The 22,300-nt window shown below is 42.1% G+C and overlaps 1 protein-coding gene across 37 annotated transcripts in view; it reads right to left on the bottom strand.

Moving 5' to 3' along the window:
* LOC129367485 (plectin-like) overlaps nucleotides 1-22,300 on the bottom strand; it is a 114,062-nt gene that overhangs the window by 1,172 nt on the left and 90,590 nt on the right. For 25 of the 37 annotated variants that reach the window (XM_055041952.1, XM_055041954.1, XM_055041955.1 and 22 more), the window contains 18 exons: nucleotides 22,046-22,207; nucleotides 21,819-21,923; nucleotides 21,303-21,398; nucleotides 21,087-21,212; nucleotides 20,828-20,980; nucleotides 20,596-20,750; nucleotides 20,354-20,480; nucleotides 19,868-20,051; nucleotides 19,727-19,753; nucleotides 18,417-18,574; nucleotides 17,291-17,469; nucleotides 17,074-17,212; nucleotides 16,195-16,551; nucleotides 16,022-16,105; nucleotides 15,839-15,943; nucleotides 14,923-15,021; nucleotides 9,012-12,365; nucleotides 2-7,173 (listed from right to left, as the gene is read on the bottom strand). In XM_055041952.1, coding sequence (XP_054897927.1) covers nucleotides 988-7,173; nucleotides 9,012-12,365; nucleotides 14,923-15,021; nucleotides 15,839-15,943; nucleotides 16,022-16,105; nucleotides 16,195-16,551; nucleotides 17,074-17,212; nucleotides 17,291-17,469; nucleotides 18,417-18,574; nucleotides 19,727-19,753; nucleotides 19,868-20,051; nucleotides 20,354-20,480; nucleotides 20,596-20,750; nucleotides 20,828-20,980; nucleotides 21,087-21,212; nucleotides 21,303-21,398; nucleotides 21,819-21,923; nucleotides 22,046-22,207 — 11,796 coding nt within the window. In that variant the 3' untranslated portion in view covers nucleotides 2-987. The remainder of the gene's footprint in view (nucleotide 1; nucleotides 7,174-9,011; nucleotides 12,366-14,922; nucleotides 15,022-15,838; nucleotides 15,944-16,021; nucleotides 16,106-16,194; nucleotides 16,552-17,073; nucleotides 17,213-17,290; nucleotides 17,470-18,416; nucleotides 18,575-19,726; nucleotides 19,754-19,867; nucleotides 20,052-20,353; nucleotides 20,481-20,595; nucleotides 20,751-20,827; nucleotides 20,981-21,086; nucleotides 21,213-21,302; nucleotides 21,399-21,818; nucleotides 21,924-22,045; nucleotides 22,208-22,300) is intronic. The other 12 variants (XM_055041957.1, XM_055041961.1, XM_055041943.1 and 9 more) reach the window with 3 other exon arrangements.

Below are 22,300 nucleotides of genomic sequence, written 5' to 3'. Positions count from 1 at the left end.
CAAAAGTCAAAATCAGGCAGCTCTGTGAAGGGGTGCAGGATTGAGTGTGACATCATCTTGGGATTTAGCTGGAACACTTGACTGATGTTCAATTTGAGATACCCACAATTTAGAGTTTGCACAACAACAAAGAAATGCACTCATCCACTTATTACAAAATGCCAAACGTAATGACAACGTGGAACTCATGTCACAATGAATGATTACAACAGTCTTTTTCAGTAATGTATTCTAATAGTGTCTCATTTTGTAGTGTTTTACTGCTATAATTGGTTTCATTTACTGGGTACAGTGTACACATGGAGAGAGAAAAGGACGATACGAATATCATTACACACTCTATACAAACATTTCAATGTTTCAAAGGCATCCATACATTTTTAGATAAAATCCATTAAAACTGTGTTGACATTCAATTTGTCATTACTACCAGTCATAAAGTTATAAAACAAACAAACAAAAAAATCACTAAATGACTAACAGCTTTAAAAAGAGAAGAAAAAAAAGAATATTGGAAAAATAGTTTTGTTTGGTATGCATACAATATATATTAGTCTTAGAAAGCACTAGTGTACATCTATTGAACACTTGTAAAAAAAAAAAAACAAAACCAAAAACAAAAACAAAAACAAAGCATAGTCACTTAAAAGCAGCAGAAATGTCATGCTTTGAATTTTGTCTTAGAAAATTTTGACTTGTTAATCTGTATTAAATGATTTTGATTTTCTGGATTTTTGGTGATGCATGACTACACCTTCATAAGAAAGGCACCTGTTGATACTGTTACTGTTAAAAAAAAATTATATATATAGAAAAAGAAAGATCCATAACTGAGGCAATGTTAATTTGACCACATGCAATTATGAATAAATAAATTATACTTTTGGTTTACTAGTGTAACTATTTTTTCCTGTGAGAAATGCATCTATAAAGTGCATTAGTAATATTGGTTCTTAATCAAAAGGTGTTAGGAACAGCAGTAGCTAATCAATATCTGCGGCTGTAGCTGGATGTAGATGTGAAGGAGGAGGATGAGAAGTTCATGCTGCCGAACCCTGAGCCAGCATCAAAGCTGCCTCTCCTGGATCCGGATCGGGATCCGGTTCTTGACCCTGTCCGAGAGCCATATGCAGATCCAGAGCCACTGGCATTGTAGGGACTGTAGAGGCCTTTGCTTGATTGCGAGGAGGCCTCCAAAAGCCTTAAGCCACTTCCCTCCTCCACCATGCTTCTGTCCATGGCATCTTTGAATGAGATTTTCAACTTGGTTTTTGGGCACGTCAGATATTTTGAATAGGCACTGACATCTCTCAGTTTTTGGGCAGTACGAGCATCAATTGTTCCTTTTCTGATGGACTCATCCAGAGACACTCGGCCTGTGACATCAGGCTCAATAAGTCCACCTGTCAAATATTGAACCTCAAGGAAACGCTGACCAGCCTCATAATACAGCCAGCCTTTCTTCAGAGCTTGGGAAGCTGACATCTTCACCTTAGTTCTGGGGTCTTCAAATCCATTAAAAGCTTTCTGTGCCAGGTTGAGACGATCAACCATAACCTTATCAACCAAGCCTTTGTCTGTAGCTTCGGTAACTGACAACTTTTCCCCACTTGCAGGGTCAATAATTCCTCCTGTGCAGGCTTGGGCCTCAAGTAGCCTTTGGCCCGTTATGTTGTCCACCAAGTTTCTATGGATTGCTTCAGTGATAGACACTTTCTCCAATGTGTCTATGTCCAATATTCCTGCTACAGGTCCTGTCTCTTCAGATGGGTCATTCCATATCACTGCAGGTGGTTTAGTGGATGGTATGGGGCTCATGGAAGTGGAGTAACTGGAACCAGTGGTGGAGCCAAATGAGGATGAGCGTGAACGGAAGCCTCCCATACCTCCAGAAAGCATGTCAGCAAATTCTGTAATGGACAGGTTCCCAGCTCTGTATGTATCTAGAGAATTCTGGTCAATGTATCCACGTGAAATAGCATCATCAATGTCATACTGCCTGCCTGACCTTCTATCAATAATTACAGATTTGACAGAGCCATCAGAGGAGGTCATTGTGATTTCCTCCCATTCACACTCCTGTTCCGAAAGCTCCATGTAAGTTTGGTGGTCAATGAGTCCTTTGCGGTAGGCCTCATATACAGACATTTCTTTGCCTGTCTCTGGGTCTACAATGACTATTCTGCGTTTACGGACAGATGATTTGGAGGAGGTCTTTCTTTCTCGGTTCTTTTCTTTTAGTAGCAGAAGAACTAGGCCAGTGTCAGGATCAGTAATACACCTCTCCATAAGTTGGAGGTAGGTCAGATTTTCTTCAGTATTGGGATCAAAGAAGCCTTTGGTGTCATCAGATGGGTCAGTCAGAATTTCATTCATTTCTTCATCAAATAAACCACGCTTGTAGGCCACCTCAACTGGTAAGCGATGACTTTCTTCTGGGTCAATAATTCCCCCAGTGGCAATTTGGGCTTCTAGGAGACGGATGCCATGATCTTTCAAGATGAGTCCCTTTTTCATGGCCTGGAACAAAGAGATTGTCTTGCCTGAATAAGGATCTCTATACCCTGTCACTGCACGCTCAGCAGAGAGAAGCTTGTCTTTGAATTCTGGACCTACAATTCCCATCTTTACAGACTCATTTACTGTAAGTTTAAGGTTCTTGATTGGATCAATGACATATCCTGTGGCTGCCTGAGCCTCAAGAAGTTCAAATGCAGTGCCTGGTCTAATCATGTTTTTCTTCATGGCCTGGTAAATTGATAGGCGTTCTTTGCTCGACTCCAAGAACACTCCAGCAATACAACTTGTGCCCTCAAGGTATCTTGAGAGTCTATTGCTAACTTCCTCAACTGAAAGAATGCCTTCATTCAATTCAGTGACAGTCTGCTGATCGATAATTTGTGAGCGAATCAGCTCCTCCATTGTGATCTGTTTTCTCAAACCCTTGAATGTTAACCTCTTATCTCCCAGGGAGAGTAGTCGCAATCCACCCTCAAGCTTGCATCTCTTGAGAAGGTCTGCATATGACAGTTGATCTTCATTAACAGGATCGATGAACCCCTTGACACTGTCTGTGAGTTTCTCGTTGGTCTCCTTGTTGATATAACCTCTTTGCAAGGCAATGTCAGCTGGAAGATGGAACTGGAATTCTGGATCAATGATACCCCCAGTAGCAGTTTGAGCCTCCAGCATTTTCAGGGCATAATCCTCTGGAACAAGATCCTTTTTCATGGCCTGGAAAAGAGATATGACCTTCCCACTGTATGGATCCTTATATCCAGTGACAGCTCTTTCAGCTGAAAGTAGTTTGTCATGGATCTCTGGTCCAACAACTCCCTTACGAACAGCTTCATCAACAGTGAGTGTCTCGTTCTTTACTGGATCAATAATAAAGCCTGTTGCAGCTTGTGCCTCTAAGAGAGTAAGGCCTGTTTCTGGTTTGAGAAAACCTCTTTTCATTGCTTGATATATGCTAATCTTGGCACTCGAGTCTGTTGTGACACCAGCGACGCAGCCTGTGCCATAGAGATACTGTTTTACACTGGTCATCTCCATTATATCACGAATGTCTCTCTTCCCCTGTTTCAGAAGGTTGTATGTCTCGAGATCAATGATGCGGGCGTTGTAGAGCTCCTCAATAGTTATCCTTCTTCTTATAGTCTTATATGACAATGGACTGTCATGTATGACAACTTCTCTCTGCTCCATTATCTCAATTATAATGATAATCATCCGTTCTTTAGTGATTTTACCAGAACGGTACTCTTCCAAGAGTTTCTGCCTCTCATGCTCTGGAAGCAAGTTTGAGTTCATGACATCCCACAGGTTCATTGGTTTATCAGCAAGCCCCTCAATTGGAATGTCAATTTGGGTGTTGGTAAGATCACTCTGGGTTTGTTCTTCTGTATAAAGGTATGTTTTTTCCACGATGGTTGGAGACTGAGGTTTGGAGAGTGGCAAAATATACAGGCCTGTGTCTTTATCTTTTTGGCATTTGTCTTTAAGTTGCTTGTAGGTTGCATTTTCATCAGTTTCTGGATCTGAGAAAGGCTTGTTGTCATCTGAAGATTCAGACAAGGTCTTGGCAACTTCCTTGCTGAAAATGTTCTTCTGGTACGCCACATCAGTTGGGACCCGGTGGCTCTTTACAGGATCAATGATTCCACCACTGAACATCTGAGCTTGCAACAGGGGGATGGCATGTTCTTTGAGTATAAGATCCTTTTGCATTGCTTCATATAGGGAGATTTTCTTCCCGGTAAATGGATCCTTGTAGCCAGTGACTGCTTTTTCTGCTGAGAGGAGTTTTTCATGGAGTTCTGGACCAACGAGTCCTGCCTTCACTGCCTCGTCTACTGAGAGACATTGGTTTTTCACTGGATCTACAATGAACCCAGTTGCAGCCTGCGCCTCAAGAAGCGAAAGCCCAGTGTTGTGCCTTAGGAGCTTTTTCTTCATAGCCTGATAGATACTCATTTTCTCCTTGGTAGGCTCCAAGTATATCCCAGCAATACTCTCAGTGCCCTGAAGGTATTTACTGACATTTGGATTCTCACTGACTTTTTTAGGTGTTGTTTTGCCTTGCTGAAGAAGGTCAAAGGTTGTTTTGTCAATTATTTTGGAATCAAACAAGGTGTCTGCTGGAACATGATCTCTGAGTCCCTTAAAGCTGGACTGCTCCTTTTTCTTAGCCTCCTTCTCTTCCACAATTGTGATAATGATCTTCAGAAGCTTTTCAATTGTAACTTTTCCTGATCTAAACTGTCTAATCAGTTCGAGTCTTTGTTCTTCAGTGAGATAGTCAGAGTGAATAATCTCCCATAGTGTCATTTTTCTGCCCTTGAATGGTCCATAGTCAAGCTCCACAGTTGCTTGTGTCATAGTGTCTTTTGTTTGGGCTTCGGTGTACGTCGCTTCTTCTTTATCGTTAATTGCTTTATCACTAAGTGGAAGAAGCTTAAGACCAGTTTTTTTGTCTGTAACACACCTGTCAAACAGCTGGGAGTATGTGACATTTTCTTTTGTGTTTGGATCAAAGAAACATTTAGTTTCATCAGTTGGACTGCTTAGTCGCTGTTTCATTTCATTATCTAAATAATTTCTCTTGAAAGCAACATCATCAGGTATACGATGGCTCTTCACTGGATCAATGATGCCACCACTGGTCATTTGGGCATCAAGCAGTCTGATACCTTGTTCTTTAGGAATGAGATCTTTCTTCATTGCTTGGAAAAGAGAGACTGTCTTTCCAGTGTAAGGATCTTTGTAACCAGTAACAGCTCTCTCTGCAGACAGGAGCTTTTCATGGAGCTCAGGACCAACAACCCCAGCTTTGACAGCCTCATCAACAGTGTACTTTTGATTTTGAACAGGGTCGACCACATAGCCTGATCCTGCTTGAGCTTCAAGCATTTTCAAAGCAAGCCCTGTCCTCATCATGTCCCTCTTCATAGCTTGATAGAAGGACATCGTCTCTTTGGATGAATCAATAAGTACCCCGGCTATGCAGTTTGTATCCTGGAGTGCTTTGTGAACTGGTTTCATTGCAGAGACATCCTTGACTGATACATTTCCTTTCAGCAATTTGTTGTAAAGATCATTATCGATGACTTTGGATTCCAGGAGTTCACTGGCAGGAACAGATGTTCTTAAACCATCAAAGGTTATTTCCTTCTTCTTCTCCTTCTCCTCAGCCACAGTGATAACTATCTTAATTATCTTCTCAATGGTTATTTTTCCAGTTCTGTACTGGCGGAGAAGGTCTTTTTTCTGGTCTTCAGTGAAGTACTCTGAGTTGATGATCTCCCAGATGGTGACAGTTTTACCCTGGAATCTTCCGAATGGCACAGACACAGTTGTTTTGTTGAAAACATCTTTAGTCTCCTCTTCTGTGTACATGCTAGAGCACTGAGCAGCTTTTTCTGTGATTGGCAGGAGTAACAGGCTGGTTTCTGGGTCAGCAGAGCATCTTGCCATAAGTTCAGAATATGTCAGTGGTTCCTGAGTGCTCGGGTCAAAATATCCCTTTGTGTCATCTGATGGTTTTTCCATAACCTTATTCATTTCTGCATCATACTGTCCCTGTTTATAGGCCGTTTCATTGGGTACACGGTGACTGTTGACAGGGTCAACAATGCCACCAGTGGCAAGTTGGGCTTCAAGGATTCTTATTGCATGGTCACGTTCTATCAGACCTTTCTTCATCGCTTCGAAAGCAGAGATCTTCCCACCAGTGTAAGGATCTTTGTAGCCAACAACAGCCCTTTCAGCTGAAAGCATTTTGTCATGTAGTTCAGGGCCAATCAAACCTTCCTTCACTGCCTCATTAACAGAAAGCTTCTGATTCTTTATGGGGTCTAAAATGTAACCTGTGGCCGCCTGTGCTTCAAGAAGTATCATGGCTGTGCCAGGGGTAATCATTTTTTCCTTTGAAGCTTGGTAAACAGACATCTTTTGATTTTTTGGTGTTAAAACACCAGCGATGGCATGCTTTCCTTGAAGAATTTGCTTTAGATTGTCAGCTTTACTAAGCTCCTGAACTGTAGTTTTGCCATCTTTAAGCTTGTCAAAGTCCTTCTTGGGTAAAAGACCAAGGTCATGGAGTCTGCTTGCTGGCACCTTATCACGGATACCATCAAAAGCTAGAGGATCTGGTCTCTTTTCTACACCATCTACCATATCAGCAGGAGATTGACCATTGTAAACCGTCTTTGTTATCTCAATGGTTTTCAAATGTACATGTTCTTTGTTGGCGTCAACGTCAGTGCCCCCTGGATGCTGATCTTTCTGGGCTTCAAGCTGTTGTAATTTCTCACGCAGCTTCTGGTTTTCTTCTGCGAGAATTCTTTCCTGCTCTAACTTCTTTCTCTCTAGTTCTTGCATTTCTTTCTGCTTATTTAGCATTTCTTGCTCTGCCTCTTTCTGTTTACTGAGTGCTGCATCCATGGTAGCCAGAAGGTTCTTCTTCTCCTCCTCCATCTGCTGTTTTTGGCGTTCTTGTTCATCCTTGAGTGCTTTTGCCTTCCTCACTTCTTCTTCAAACTGACTTTCCAGCCTCTTTTTCTCTTCTTCAATTAGCTTCTCCTTCCTCAGGAGCATCTCCTTTTCCGTCAAGAATGTCTGTTGAAGCACGGTCTTCTCATGCTCAATTTGTTTCTGTTGTGCATCAGCCATCTAATGGAAGAGCAGAAAAAAGTAAGTTAGAACAGGTTTATAGCTCATACATTTGCTTTGAAAACACTTTTGTTGATAGATCCGTAACGAACAATGCACTCTGCTTATGCATCAAAGGACCAGGCTACATTTTTACTAATACAGACCACGTCTAACACTAAATGGCAACATGGAGAAGAAAAGCTTGAGGCACTTTGAAAGTGAGGATGAGGTTGTGAGGATTTCACATGCATGAGGCTTTGCTCTTGGTTTAGATTTGCCCATTTCCCCAAAATGAAATAGTTTCATAACAGGATTGTTTATTGCTATCATGAAAAATGTCAATGAATGCATTGACCTACAGTTGCCTAAAAAAGTCTGGAAAGAGGTTAAAACTCTATTGTTGGCTTATTGTTATTACGATAAATTGTAAAAAATAAAGTATTGTTATTAAATATTATTACCTATCCCCATTTCATAATTTTACAAAAACATACAATGTGTTCTCTGTATAGTTGGTACAGTGAAGTTTATTCTTTCATTTTTATAAATTGGAAAAAATCCAACCGTGACTCTGAAGACTTAAGAATATAGTAACTACTTTAAGTCAGCAAGTAAGAATACATATAACCTGAAAAATAGGAAAAATATCATTTTGTAAATTGTTGGGTTTAATTCATAAGTATTATCCACATGATAATTCATGATTGATACATCATGTATAATACATTCCTAAAGGCAATTGGTTGTACTCAAGCTTGTTTAAGAATAATAGAATTGACCATTTGGTGCTGTTAGGATGCTGTTTAATAAATAAATAAACAAATAAATAAATAAACCCTCATGTCCCTATGAAATAAAGACAAAAAAAATTAGAAAATTTTTTAATGGGGGGCATAATTTGTCAATTTATTTATTTAAGGACTTGTGTATGCATTTCATTGTTTATTAATTTCATAATAGGGTTTTACTTTGCGACATTTATTTTGTAAATGCCACTTTACATACTTCAAGGTCATTTATTTTCTCAATTTCTTTTTTATTTCAGGCTGTTTTATTTATTGTTTCATACATATCTTATATCATTTTTTCTGTGCCTTTCAGACGGATATAAATCTTCATTTGCAAAACATCTATGACTAAACATACACGTGCGCATGATATGTGAAAATAAAGATTTTTAATTACGTTAAACACTATGTAAGTGGGATAATGTGGGACAGGGAAAATCTATCAGACATTAATAAATTAGCAATAAAGCCAAATATAAATGAGCTAAAAATGTTTTGCATACACTTTCAATGTGTGTCATTAAGCAAGCACGCTTGCACACACTTTAGTATTTTGACTTCTGTGATCCATAAATAACACTGTTTTAGTTTATGTATTACTTACACTGCAATGTGTTATAATAATATACCTAAATAAGGATTAATTGAATTTTGTCAAATCGTTCCTCTGGTTTGGTCCAATTCATGAAATTTGGTGGATCTCTGCTATTAAACATGCTTATAAAATTACCCATTAGTAGTTATTGGGTTTTTTTTTTTGTCTGGTTTTAAACATACTTTTGTTGGTTTCACAGATTTAACCTAAATGTGAAATTAAAAGAGAAGGAGACATGGTATAAAATGAAAAATTATTCCAGGACGTCAGAAAGCATTCGGGATATGATCCGCATGAGCACAGTGCACTGTAAGAAAATTAAAATGAAAGTCATGATGTAAATAAAGATATTGATTTGTGATTAGTATTATCAAAGGAAGAACAAAGTAAATTTTAAGGAAGAAATGGGTTAGTATTTAGACAGTATTGACAATGACATAAGCTGCTCTGCTATGTCATTTTTGACACAATACCTCTTTTGACTTATTTTGAAGGTCCTCAGCCTCCTTTTTCAGTCTAGCCTTCTCATTCTCTAGGTCTGCGATTGCTTTGCGTAAATGGTCAGCCTCTTTGCTGGTACTTTGTCTCTCATACTCCAGTTTTTCGACAGCCGTCATTTTTTGCTGTGTGGCAATTTCTGTCTCGTGAAGGCGGGCTGCAATCGAGTCTGCCTGTTTCTTGAACTTTTTAGCCTCTTCTTCCGCTTTGGCCTGGGCATCGCTGAGCTGAGAGACCTGAAGTTTGAGTTTTTCGGCTTCTGCCAGGATTCCCAGTTGCTTTTGCCTTTCCGCTTCAAGCGATCGCTGGTACTCCTCAGTTTCCTCCTCCAGACGCTGCTGCATTAGCTGTTTGTCCTCCATGAGCTTTTGCGCCTGCTCCTGAGCCAGATCTTTCTGCTTCTGGAGCATCTCAGCCTCAGCTTTGAGTCTGGATGCCTCTTGTATGGCTTGCATTTTCTCCTTGAGCATTTTGTCTGCAAGTGCTCGCTGCTGGTTGAGATCGTCTTCTGCAATCTGCCTCAAGCGAGCAGCCTCTTGGGCCTCGACACTGAGCCTGGCGGCATCTTCCGCAAGCTTCTTCATCTTCTCGGCCTCCTCGGCAAGGAATTGTTGTGTGTTGTCCTTGTCTTTTTTGATAAGCCGTTGATTTTCCTCCTCAATTTTCATCTTCAGCTTGAGTAGTTCCTCCATCTGAACCTTAACTTTGAACAGTTCGTCCTCCACCTGGGCCTTCTGTTTGACGGCATCATCGACTTCGTCCTTCAGGCGCTGGAGCTCCTCGTCCAGGACAGATTTCTGCTTATCTGTTTCGTCAAGCTGAAGTTTGACTTTTGTGAGCTCTTGCTCCACTTGGAACTTTTGCTTCAGCGTTTGCTCGGCCAGGTTTTTGTGCTTCGCCATCTCAGCATCGGCTTGTTGTTTCTGCTTGAGGGCTGCGGCTTCTGCCTGAGCTCGCTTGGCAGCTTCGAATTCAGCCTCCTTCCTCAATCTCTCAGCGTCTTCTTGAGCTTGGGCTTGGATGGCAGCTTCCTGCTCAGCAGTGGCCTTTTGTCTCTCTGCGTCCTCTGCTTGCTGGCGAAGGAGAGCCGCCTCCCTTTCTGCCTTCTCCTTGGCGGCTTCCGCCTCCTTGGCGAGCTTCTTGGCTTTCTCGTACTCCTCCTTGAGTTTCTTCTGCATTAAGCTGTCCTCTTTCTGTTGAGCAAGGACACTTTGCACTTGCTGCTCCGCTGCGTTGCATTTGAGGGCGGCTTGTTGGGCGACAACAATCTGTTTTTCAGCTTCTTTGTCAGCTTCATCTTTCTGCTTTCTGGCTTCCTCTGCTTTCTTTTTCAGACGCTCGAGCTCGTCTTGGGCCACCTTGCGTTGTCTGGCTGCCTCTTCCTCCGCTGCCGCAATTTTCTTGACCTTTTCTTCTGCTTCTCTTCTCCTCCTTTCTTCCTCAAGCGCAAGCCTCCTTAGCTTCTCAGCCTCCTCCTCTGCTCTGAGCTTGCTTTGTTGAGTTTCCTCCGCAATGTTCTTCAGCTTATTAAGTTCCAGCTCCAGATCAAGTTTTCCAGACGAAGCCTTTTCAAAGTTAAGCTTAAGGATTCGGATTTCCTCTTCAACGATCCGCTTCTGTTTGAGGGTGTCATCCACCAATGCCCTTTGTCTGTTCATTTCATCCTCAGACGACTTTTTGAGCTGAACTATCTTTTCCTCAATGTCTTGCTTGTGTTGGTTTGCCTGGTCCTCCAGGGCTTTCCTCTGGTAAGCCTCATCCTCTGCTTGTCTCCTCAGTCTCTCGTTTTCAGCCTCCTTCTCTTTCAGGGCAATCTCAGCCTCTGTTTTAAGGCGAGTAGCATCACTGATCGCAGAGAGCTTCTCTTTGAGAATCCTCTCAGCCTCCACTCTCTGTCGCGCCGCCTCTTCCTCTGCAATCTGCCGCTGATGCTTGGCTTCCTCAGCAATGGCTCTGAGTCGGCTTGCTTCCTCAGCCAGGTCCCTCATCTTGGAGGCTTCTGCTTCAAGAAGCTGTTTACTCTTCTCTGTGTTGGACATGGATTCCTTTTCTGCTTTGGATTTCAACTGGATAAGTAAATCCATCTCACTCCTAACTTTGGCCAGTTCATCTTCCAGTTGTTTCCTTTGTTGCTGGGCAGCAAGGACTTCGTTCTTGAGACGGTAGAGTTCGTCCTCAAGCAAGGACCTCTGCTGCTCTGCATTGTCGAAATCTGCCCTGAGTCGAATGAGTTCCTGTTCTGCAGTGAGCTTCTGCTGAGCCGTGCTCTCGGCGACCTTCCTCTGCCTCTCCAGTTCTTTCTCCGCCATGTCCTTCTGCTTCAGAGCCGAATCCTCAGCTTTGGCTCGCTTCTTGGCCTCGCGCTCTGCATCCTCTTTTTGTTTCTCAGCTTCTTCCTGGGCCAGCGTCTTCTTGTGCGCTTCTTCTTCGGCTTGCAGTCTCAGACGAAGGGCTTCGTTGGCTTTCTGTCTCCATTTCTCCAGCTCCTTCTCAGCTTCTTCTCTGGCATTTTCTGCATCCTCCTGTTGCTTCTTGAGGAGAGCTGCTTCCTGTTGCAGCTGGAGGACGGTGCCGTGCTCTTGCTTGAGTGATTCCTCCAACTTGGAGGTCTTCTCTGCAAACGAAGTGTGTTTGCTCTGGAGTTCAGCAGCAGCGCTTTTCTGGGCTGCCTCATGAGCCACTTTGATTTGTCGTTCTTTCTCAACCTCGGCTTGCTTGACTTGCCTCTCGGCTTCCTCGGCCTGCCTTCTGAGGTTCTCAAGGTCTTCCAGAGCCTTTTGTTTCTGTTTCGCCGCCTCCTTCTCCGCCTCAGACTTGCGCTTAAGTTCCTCCTCGGCCAGGCGCTTTTTCTGTGTCTCTTCGCTGACTTGTTTACGGAGCTTCTCTGCCTCTTCCTGCGCTGCCTTTCTGAGTTTCTCTGCTTCATCGGCTCTGTTGCGAAGCTGCTTGAGCTCCGATTCTGCGGTAGCCTTTTGTTTCTCGGTGGTCTCAAGCTGGAGTCTCACGAAGCGAATCTCCTCTTCAATCTTGACTCTGCTTTGCAGAGCTTCATCCACCTGCTGGCTTTTGTCTTGGATCTGTTGCTCTGAGAGGTTTTTAAGCTCACACAGCTGCAGCTGGATGTTTTGCTTTTGCTTTTCTGCATCAACCGCAGCGATCTCTCTCCTGTTTACTTCATCCCGCATTTTCAGCTTCAGCTCACGGGCCTCTTTTTCAGCTTCAGCCATGGCCTTCGCTTGAGCTTCAGCTAACTGCCTCTGTTTGTCTAACTCAGCCTGCATCTCTGCCATCTTTTTTTGTTCTTCCGCTTTGAGTTTCTGTGCAGCTTTCTGCATTAGTGGAAGCAAACGGTAAAGAAAGGATTATAATCAAGCATGACAGGTTAAAGGTAATACTTTACATTGACCGGCTCAAAACAGTGTGGGTTACAATTGTCTTGACATTCTCTATCAGGGCCAAAACACACTTGTTTAAGAGCAGGCTAATGTGATGCATTACCATGGCAGTGTTAAGGTTAAAATTAGCTCAAAGAAAAGTTCAATCATTTGATGCAAATTAGGTGCACATTCATGAAGGTGATGTTAAAAAATCACGATGCAAATCAAAAAATTAATCATGACAAGACAATTCAGGAAAAACGGAAAGATGTGGATGATTCAATTAATGTAAGGGAACAAAATGTCACTTCACAACACAGCAAGAAAATCGTGGCATGCAAATATGGATGTAGCTTTGAGAAATTGTTGGCGTGATGGTTTTAAACATTCAACGTACGTATATTTTATAGTGTTTATATCTCAAATTGTTTCACCAGTTATACATACATAATCCCAATGGACAGTTTTCCATATATATTTACCTTTCTGCGTAAAGAGTCTAAAGCATTTGCTTAAATGTTCCTATCCTTTCAATATTTAAGTTAAAGACACCATTCTCTCAGACTATTGTGATCACGTCAAGAAACGCTGGGGTTCTTTAAATCACTATTTGTAACTTGATAGAATTAAAGGGTACAGCAAAGTCAAAGATGAAACATTCAAGTTAGTTGAACTCTGTTTGTGAGGACACCGGAAAAGGCTCCAGAGACGCTGACGGTAAAAAGCTGAACATTTAGAGCAAAGCCTGCAGGAATGGATGTTAAGGGCAAGGAGGCCGTTTGAACTGTAAGCTGGATTTCTACCGAAGACTTCAACAAAACGTAGAGATGCACTGAGAAATTGGCTGGAGGAAAAAAAACAATCTTTTTCCACGCTTTCTAAGATGAAAAGACTTAGTCAGTTTTGGAACCAGTGAGTTTTTAAATAGCAGAAAAGGCACAGATGAGGAAAAGGCTACTTGGGAAGAAACTACATTTTTTTATAAGGCTTTGAAAAAGGTCTGCAGTTCATTCCTGCCACTAGAGAGTGAAGGAGTGAACTAGGATTTTAACAGAAAGGCTGATCTGTGCACTTCAAAGTTACTCAATTTGACTTTTTCAAGCTTTCAGGACACTTGTCATGTTTTTGACATGTTGGCTGCCTTTTTAGAAATCTTAAAAGCAAAGGATTTATAGTCTCTAGATACAACACAATGATCCTGCTGGTTTAGATACTCGAAACATAATGCCTAATATAAGCAAAAGAAAGTTTATAATGTCAATTCTGTGATCAATTTGTCTGCACTTGAAAATAGTAAAACCATATTAAACAAAGGCAGAGGATCAGCCACAAAATTCTAATCAATGCATCTCCAACAAAAATGCAAAAAATGATGCACTCGAAAGCCAAAATGCGTTTTAAAAGAAACACAAATGACGAGAAGGAATGAGGAGTACAAACTAGACAGGTACCTGAGACAGTGAAAGGTTTACCTCTTAAATGCTCAAACATGGCAAAGCACTGGCAAGCAGTTATTGGAGGCAAGGACACAAACAAAACATTGGGTTAGGAAAGAATGTGTGTCTTGAAAGTTGTGTTAATGTAGGAATAAGAGAGGTGGGAAATAGAGTATGACGTAAAAGACTTAAAGTGACTTGTGGAATAAAAAAAACAAGAGAAAAACCGAGAGAAGTGAAAGAAAGAACCCCTTATTTTAAATCTGTAATGGGAAAATATATACAATGAATGGAGGTGAATATGTACATTATGTGTGTATGAATGGCACTGTACCACTCGATGTCATTTTGAACTTTAAATAAACTACGGTAATGTGACGTTGAGTCGCCCCTGTTTTTCTTTATATTCTGCTTCCAAGTCAACAAATGTCATGTCTTAGAAAGAAACAATTTCTTCAGGCTTTTTGAAGGAATTTTGCAAACACAGAAACATATTTTTGTTAGATTACATAAAAATAATCTATTAATCTTAAAAAAAAAAAAAAGCTACTTAAATTTGATAGACAAGCCAAAGAAACCTAGGTAGGTTGTCTTGGAAACTCTAAATGGTGAACAGTATAAAGAAATGAGAGGTGGCTCAAAACTAGTAAACATCTGGTTATTTCACACACCATTTAAACACACTCAAAATACATGCGTTGCATTTACCTGCAATAATTTGAACAGAGTTTCTTATATATATATATATATATTTAAGGATGTGACATTTTCCAAAACATTTGCCTTTCTCACAAACCAATCAGCTACAAGACGCCATTGTTCCATGCTTGACCGGTGCAAAGGAATTTGTCTCCCATACATTAAATGTAAATCGTGGGTGAGTGGAGTGGAGAAACTGGAAGTGACTGTGCATGTGTGCATGTGTGTGTGTCTGCATGCATTTTGGTGATCAGTGGGAACTGTGTTGGTGCTGTTTGTTTGCTGTTTCGGTGAACATTTGCTCGGTCAGTCGGTTGGTTTAGTCAGCGTTAAGAGATTAGTTTGTTTGGGACCCTCAGCCAGCTGCCACGTACCTCCTCGTCCTCCAAGCGTTGCTGCATGTCGATGATGAACTTGATGTACTGATTAGTAAGCGTCATCAGCTCGCTGTACTTAGTCTTCAGAGTCACATACTGATGTGGGAGAAACAAACAGCACAAGGAGATGAATGAACTTCTGAACAACGATCTGTATTTTGCTGAGGTTTAGCAACTTGAGGGAATAATCTATAAAAAACAAAAATAATCCTTTTTCCAGTCACTGAATACCATTCCATACCGTCACTTGGTGAAGATGGCTAACAGCTGGCCACTTTCAGTATCGGTGACAGGTTAAAAGGTTAACCCCACAATAATTGTCTTTTTAAAGTACTATTCAGACTTTGGTACAGGTAACAATTAAGATAGCACCATTTAAAAATGTCAATTGTGTTTTACGATGACCTATTGGTGCATATTTAATGTTTTTCTGTCTTTTAACGCCACAAACAGGTTTGGTTAGTGACAAAACTGGTATTAAAATGACGAGGTTAAAATGTTAACCGCGCATTAGTTTTCTCTTTTTGAAGTGATAGTAAGAACGCGATTACTGTTAGCAATGGTAACGGTGCTAATTGCGCTAACAGTGCTAAAATCTAACATGGTAAGAACAGTTAAAATTGTCAAATGTCTGGTTTTAACATCGACATGTCGGTGTACATTTTCCTGGCCTCTTTCTCTTTCCCTTTGTTTTTTGGTTATACACACCACAAATAGTCTGGCCTAAAACAAAGCTAGCATTGAAATGTTAAAGGCAATTTCAAGTTTCGGCGACGTAATCATTTTCTCTTTTCAAAGTAACAGCAAAAGCCTGGTCACTATCCGGACAGTGCCAACAACTAAGATAGTCAGAAAAGCTAAAAATTCTTTTTTGTCTTGCGCTCCAGAAACGGCGGCAGTTTGAAGGGCGCACCTCTTGAATGATGTTGTCAGAAGCAGAATCCAGTTTGGATTTCTTCAGAGGAGAAGCAAGAGGCTCCACCTGAGCTCTGTAGGCAACCAGCTGCAGTTCATAGTCCTGTTCGCATGAAAACATTAGTTATCCTCGGTATGTCAATGCAAGATGTGTGCTGCTATTATTTTGTTCGAGGCTCACCTTGATTGTATCAATGTATGCTTTAGCGTACTTTTGACACTCATCCACTTTGCCTTGATTCTGCTCAATTTCACTCAGGAGTTTCTGTTAAAACAAAAAAAAGGTTCGAGTAAAGAGTTTGGCTAAATGATCTCTTAGAGAAAGTCGATGGCATTAAAATGTTTCCGTCATACCTTCTCCTGTGCCAGCTGGTCTTTGAGAGTTTTGGTGTCGGTGATGGGCATGGCCTGGATCTTCTCCTGCCTTTGCTTGGCGTCGGCGATCCAGTGCATGAGCCAGTCGTAGCTCTCGCGGTAGTAGCCCAGCTGCCGGCCGAGTTGCTCCAGCTCTCTCTGGCGAAGGTCGATCTGGGTGAACACGGCTTTCCAGCGGTCCTGGAGGCTGCCGGTCAGCTGGCGGTAGTGGTCCAGCTCGATGTCCCGCTCGGTGTGAACGCGGGACATCTTGTCGCTGACGGCGGAGGCCTTCTTCAGCTCCTCGTCCATCGAGTCGAACACCGGCTGCTCGCTCTCAGCCTCGCCTCGCATTTTCTGTCAATCGTAGCAAAACCATCCATTCGGTTCAAAAGGCAGAAGTGGGAGATTACGGTAGGTTGGTTAGAAGTTTCTGCTGCAGTGCGATGTGTTGTAAAATATTAAACGGAATCTTTTTTAGGAAGTGTTAAAGTTAGGGTTCCAACAAATCTACATTTAAAAATTTGATGCTTTTCCAGACTCAAATTCCTCCATTTGTCGGGTAGTTTTTCTAAAACTAGGGAAGTGTGAGCACAAATGTTTTAGTTCTCAATAAAAGTTTGTTCTGAGAATCATTATTGAACATGATACTGAAGCAAATGTTAGAAAAAGTGACAGTTTCGGGGTTGTTAGTTAAAAAACGTCAAAATAAACACCGTTCTGTTCGGTAATAAAACAAGAAGGGTCTATTTATTTGTTTTGCATAACTACTCAGACTAATGAAACGATAAAAACCACTTCTTCGTTTTAGACAGTTCAAGAATATAATTTTGTTTGAGCCGTTGAAAATACCAATAAAAATCAGAATCATTTATTCACCTTCAGCTTGGATCGTTGTGCCTCCACCTCCTTGACGTCACTGGGAACAGCCTGGACCTCCCGCAGGCAGTCCTCATACTGCTTCAGCACTCCCTCCGCTCCCTGGGTGTTCCGGATCACCATGTCCACGGTCTTCAGCCTGAAGAGACGAGAAGCGCAACATCAGTCGGTGAAGAGCAGAGGGCAAAATGTGGGTAAAGAACAAGGAAAAACGTACTTCTCAAGATAGACAGAGGAGAGCATGTAGACGTGGTCCATCTTCTGCACGGTGACGTCCAGTTCGGACCGCAGCACAGGAGCCGAGGCCGGCTGCTGAGGGGACGCCAACACCTGCTGGGTTTTCACAGACACCTTATCCAGGTCCTTCTTAAGTCCCTCAAGCTCTCCCTGGACTTTCTGTGGACCGAAGGAAGACCAGAGGTAACAATATTAAAACAGACATGCAGGAAATCAAGAGACTAAAGTCAGCTTTTATATTTTCTCTATGCCTATTATCTAAACGAAAGAATAAAATAAAAAAGGAACAAAACATATTATTGTCCTTTGATCAGGACAGTGCACAATAATCAACACTATTGTGATTTATGGCGATGTAAAGGAGCATTAAAGTAATAAGTGCTGAGATTTGGTGCTTGGAATCAGCCAGATGCTTGGTCATTAAATATTGTGTATGAGAAGAGATGAAAACATCTGTGGTGGAACTGCAGCCAGCGACTCCATAATCTCTGCAACTTTCACTTCATTAAAAAATGAAAAATATTTGTTTATTTTTCTATGTTTTTCTTTGTTTCCTCCATTTTAACACAGTTTTCAGTGGAAATTAGAACATCCCTCCATCCATCCATCCAACCATCCATCCAATCATCCCTCCCTCCCTCCCTCCCTCCCTCCCTCCCTCCCTCCCTCCCTCCCTCCCTCCTCCCTCCCTCCCTCCCTCCCTCCATCCATCCATCCATCCATCCAATCATCCATCCATCCATCCATCCATCCATCCATCCATCCAATCATCCATCCATCCCTCCCTCCTTCCTCCCTCCCTCCATCCATCCATCCATCCATCCATCCATCCATCCAATCATCCATCCATCCCTCCCTCCTTCCCTCCCTCCTCCATCCATCCATCCATCCATCCATCCATCCATCCAATCATCCATCCATCCATCCACCATCCATCCATCCATCCATCCATCCATCCATCCATCCATCCATCCATCCATCCATCCATCCATCCATCCTCTTTCCTATTTATTTATCATTCCTGCTTGGCTTTTTGCCAACCGCACATTTCTAACACGTGCTTCTTCCAACTTTGTTTGAGCGCCGTGGCTTTTCTGTGGGTTTACCTGCTGCTCTCCCCACTTCTGGCTGCATTCCTTCAGCGGCTCCTTGTCCAGCGGTTTGCGGATGCGACTCACAGTCTGAGACTCGCAGTTCTCGATGCGCAGACGCAGATCCTTGATCTCGGAGATGTAGTTCTTGCACAGGGTCTCGTCCTGTTGGCCTGCGAGGACACATTTGAATTCGGCGAGGCCAGAAAGTAGACGGAGAACAGATTTAGCCAGGAAAAAAAAAACAAAAATGTATTTTACGAAGCATGTCGATATGTTCTGAGAGATTCGGTTAATTTCGTCAAGCCATCTTCTTATTGCGCTGCATTTTCGCATGTTAGCCAACAATTCACGAGGTTTTTGAGTGTTAAGTCTCAAAAACACACTTATCTATGTCACACACGCTATGTTGCATGTATCAAAAACCGTACATACAGTACCTTACGACTGTGAAATATTCATACCTCTACGTTTTTTATATGTATGTAAAATTAGTACCACAAGGCTCAATGCATTTTATTGTGCTTTTAAGTGATTGAAGAACACAAATGGTCACATAATTGTTAAAAAAGGCAAAAAATACATGGTTATTACGCTTATTATTATCTAAATTATCTAAATTGTTGTAGTGCTGCCTGTTTGTTTAAAGTTAACGTCTAGCCTACCTTAAAGCTAATCAGTAGGAAGTTATATTTTATTTTCTAGTTCATAGGAGCGCCACCCCTTTCTGATGCCGCCCAGGACAACCGCCCAAATAGAAAACCAACAATGTGTGCAAGTTTTCAAAAAGAAAATGTTTCCCTGTCTGAAGCCAAACATGTCTGAAGATTCTTAGATTTCCAGATTTTTATATTCAAGAAGGTCTAAAGGAAGCCATTTTGTTTTAAACGTTAATTTAAAAACGTTCTATTGATGTCGCGTGCCACTTTATTGCGACGAGGCAACGGTCGCTCAGCCTCCCCCGGCAGAGCGCTCCGCGTAATTCGTGCATGTGAAACTTCAAGCTCATGCATGAAGATGTGCACAGGCTGGCCAGCGACGCCACCCTCACTAACACTTTCTTCTAGCAAGAAAGTGTTTTCTTCCAGATAACTGGAAAAACGTTTAAGAGGTATGAGCACTTCTAGAAGGCATTGCATGCCCGCGTGAGAAAAAGCACTAAATAGTGTTCACAGCATGTGAAATGCACTTGGTGTGGCAGCCCGGGAGCCAAAACAGCATGCTGTCAAATCCAACACTAGTCTACATGCTAAGGCTTCTGCCTGGTCATCCATCCAAAAGTGGAAAGCGTTTCAATCAGCCGTGTCTCGCCTTGCACCACTCACCTTTCGGCCTAACAACCTGAAATTCTCCTGAAAGGCGAATTGACAATCTTGTTTGTTGGTGTTTTTGTTTTTTTCCACTGCAGAAGTGTTGCACAAAATCTACAGAGTGTCTCGTTTCTCTGAAAGCAAAGCTGGTTTTACCTTTCTCCATGGAGCGAAGCAGGTTGTCAAAATGCTGGCTGACTTTGTTGTAGTCGTCCTCCACCTGCATGCGATCGTCGGGCCTGAAAAGCTGGGAGTCCTGGCTGTCCCGCATGAAGTCTTGATAGTGGGCCTCCAGGTTTCTCATGACCAGCCGGTATTCTTCTGGTTTCATGGTTTTTAACTGCGGATATATATATATATATATATAAAAAAAAAAACAGAGACATGAGTTCTGACAGCCTCGTTTTCCTGTTTTGTGTGTAAAGATGCATCTATTTGGATGGTTGATTAATGTTTATTTGCTTGTGATACAGTGAACTTTTGAGAGACATGTGACATGTTATTTTTAAACTGTAAATAAATGAAATATTCCATTTATTATGAACTATGGCTCAATGCCCTTTTTCGAAATATAACATGATCTCAACATTTCTGAGTTGATTCAATCAAAAAAAAAAACTATCAAAAAACGCTAAAACCGACCATGGCGATGTTCCAGGAGCGTATCTGTGTGAAGTCTCTGGTCAGGTACTGCCATGACAGCAGGCTCTTCAAGTTAATGTGAAGCATCTGCCACATGGAGGTCATCTGCTGAAGATTTGAATCCAGACTGGAGCAGGGGTGGACATACAAATGAGGTTAAACATAAGAAGCATCCTTTGAAAAATTTCTTTCGTCTGTTTCTGGTCTTATTTTTTTTTTTTTTTGTTTTGGTTTTTTTTTACCTCGACACGCTGTCCACCGCCTCCTTATTGACAGGAGGCACAAGGAAGCAGACAGAAGGAACCACCGCTTCGTTTCCAGAGCGGTTCAACACCTTCCACTTGAAGGGCTGCGAGTTGTTGAGCAGAGCACACTCTTCTCCTTTATGGACCGTGATCTGAACCACATCGAATCAGGCAGATTAAAGTTCTGCTGTCTGAACCTGAGGCTCGTATCTGGGTTGAAGAATCTCACCTCCTGCTGCTTGAAGTCACAGACAGCTTGAATAGGAGTCTTTCCCTTGATGGGGGTGGTGGGATTACGGGGTTTCAACTGGATGACGGACCTGGACCTCTTGTTCAGTCCGTTGAGCAAAGTCTTAAATTCATTCAGCTGTTCCTTTTCTTCCTGTTTGGAGCAGAAAAATACAAAATCAAAGGCTCTGTGAGTCTTTCTCCCACCGTCAATCATTATGTGAAGTATCCATGACTCATGAGCATTAGCGTGCTCCCACCACGGCGTCCTGCAGCAGATCCTCCAGGCGCGTGGCGGTGGTCGAGCGGTCGCAGCTGTACTTCTTCTTCATGCTCTCTTGCATCTTCTTCATTTTGTCCTGTGCTTCCTTTACATCGGCGAAGAACTGCGGCGACAGGAGACGGTCACACACTTCACGAGAACACAGCTGGAGTCTGATTTAAGACTGGGGTGAGTGATTCAGTTTCCTCCCCACCTGGTAGTAAGCCATGTTTTCCTTAAGGTGAGCTTCGACGCAGCAGCACAGCTGCAGGATCCAGCTCCACTGAGTCTGCAGGGCGGCTGTGAAGGCCTGGCACGACATTGTGATGACAGCTTGTTAGCTTGGACAAAAATCACAACATCTTATCGAGCATTTTTGTTGAGTTTCTGGTGCAAATGTCTTGGTGCACTTCAAATGAGACAAAACTAACGAATTAAGAGTAAGTTATTACTTTGTAATCATAATAATGTTCAGGTTTCACTTCATATAAAACATGTTACAAGTGAAAAAAAATAGTACTCAAACTAGTGTTGTTCATCAACATTAAGGAGCAATTGACTTTTAAAAGGAAAAAATATTGCTGATAAGTTACTTGTCGTTAATTAGTTTTGTCCTTTTTTTTCTCTAGGCCAGTGACTGAGGTTGTAGGTATTTTCATCTTGCTTGTTGCAAGCCTCTGACTGGCTAAGTGTAAGCAGTAGAAAACGTTTCCCAGCATGTCGTCAGCACCTCCACTGTCTTCTTCCCGGGATGTCCGTCTCTGACCAGCTTGTCTCCCATGGCCTGGATGTCGTTGACCTTCTTCTCTCTTTGCTCCAGCTCTCGCATCAGGCCCTTGCAAATGTCCAAAAGCACGCAGTGAGAAGGATTTACTTCTACGTCGAATTAGATTCACGACTAGTGGCGTTTTTTTTTTTTTTGTTTGTTTGTTTGGTTTTTTTAAGGTTTCCACTTACGGAGTAGTTTTCTTTCTTCACCGTCATGTTGGTGTTTCTGTCGCTCCAGTCGTAGTTGACCTCTTCCTCTTCTTTGTCGTTCAGCCACATTAGCTCTTTGGTTGCTGCGACGACGAAGGCGTGCAGGGAGTCCAGGTTCCTCAGGCGGGACTTGGAGGAGTTCTGGGACAAAAAAAAACAACAACAAAAAAAACATCCGGTGGGTTTGAGTAAGTTTGGAAATAAATCTGGATGCTATTATACAAAAAAAAAAGT

Source organism: Poeciliopsis prolifica, unplaced genomic scaffold, assembly GCF_027474105.1.
Source record: "Poeciliopsis prolifica strain line A6 unplaced genomic scaffold, Auburn_PproV2 SCAFFOLD017, whole genome shotgun sequence".
NCBI classification, from domain to species: domain Eukaryota; kingdom Metazoa; phylum Chordata; class Actinopteri; order Cyprinodontiformes; family Poeciliidae; genus Poeciliopsis; species Poeciliopsis prolifica.
Note: the sequence above shows the minus strand (reverse complement) of the source record. Positions and strands in the feature narration are given on the sequence as shown.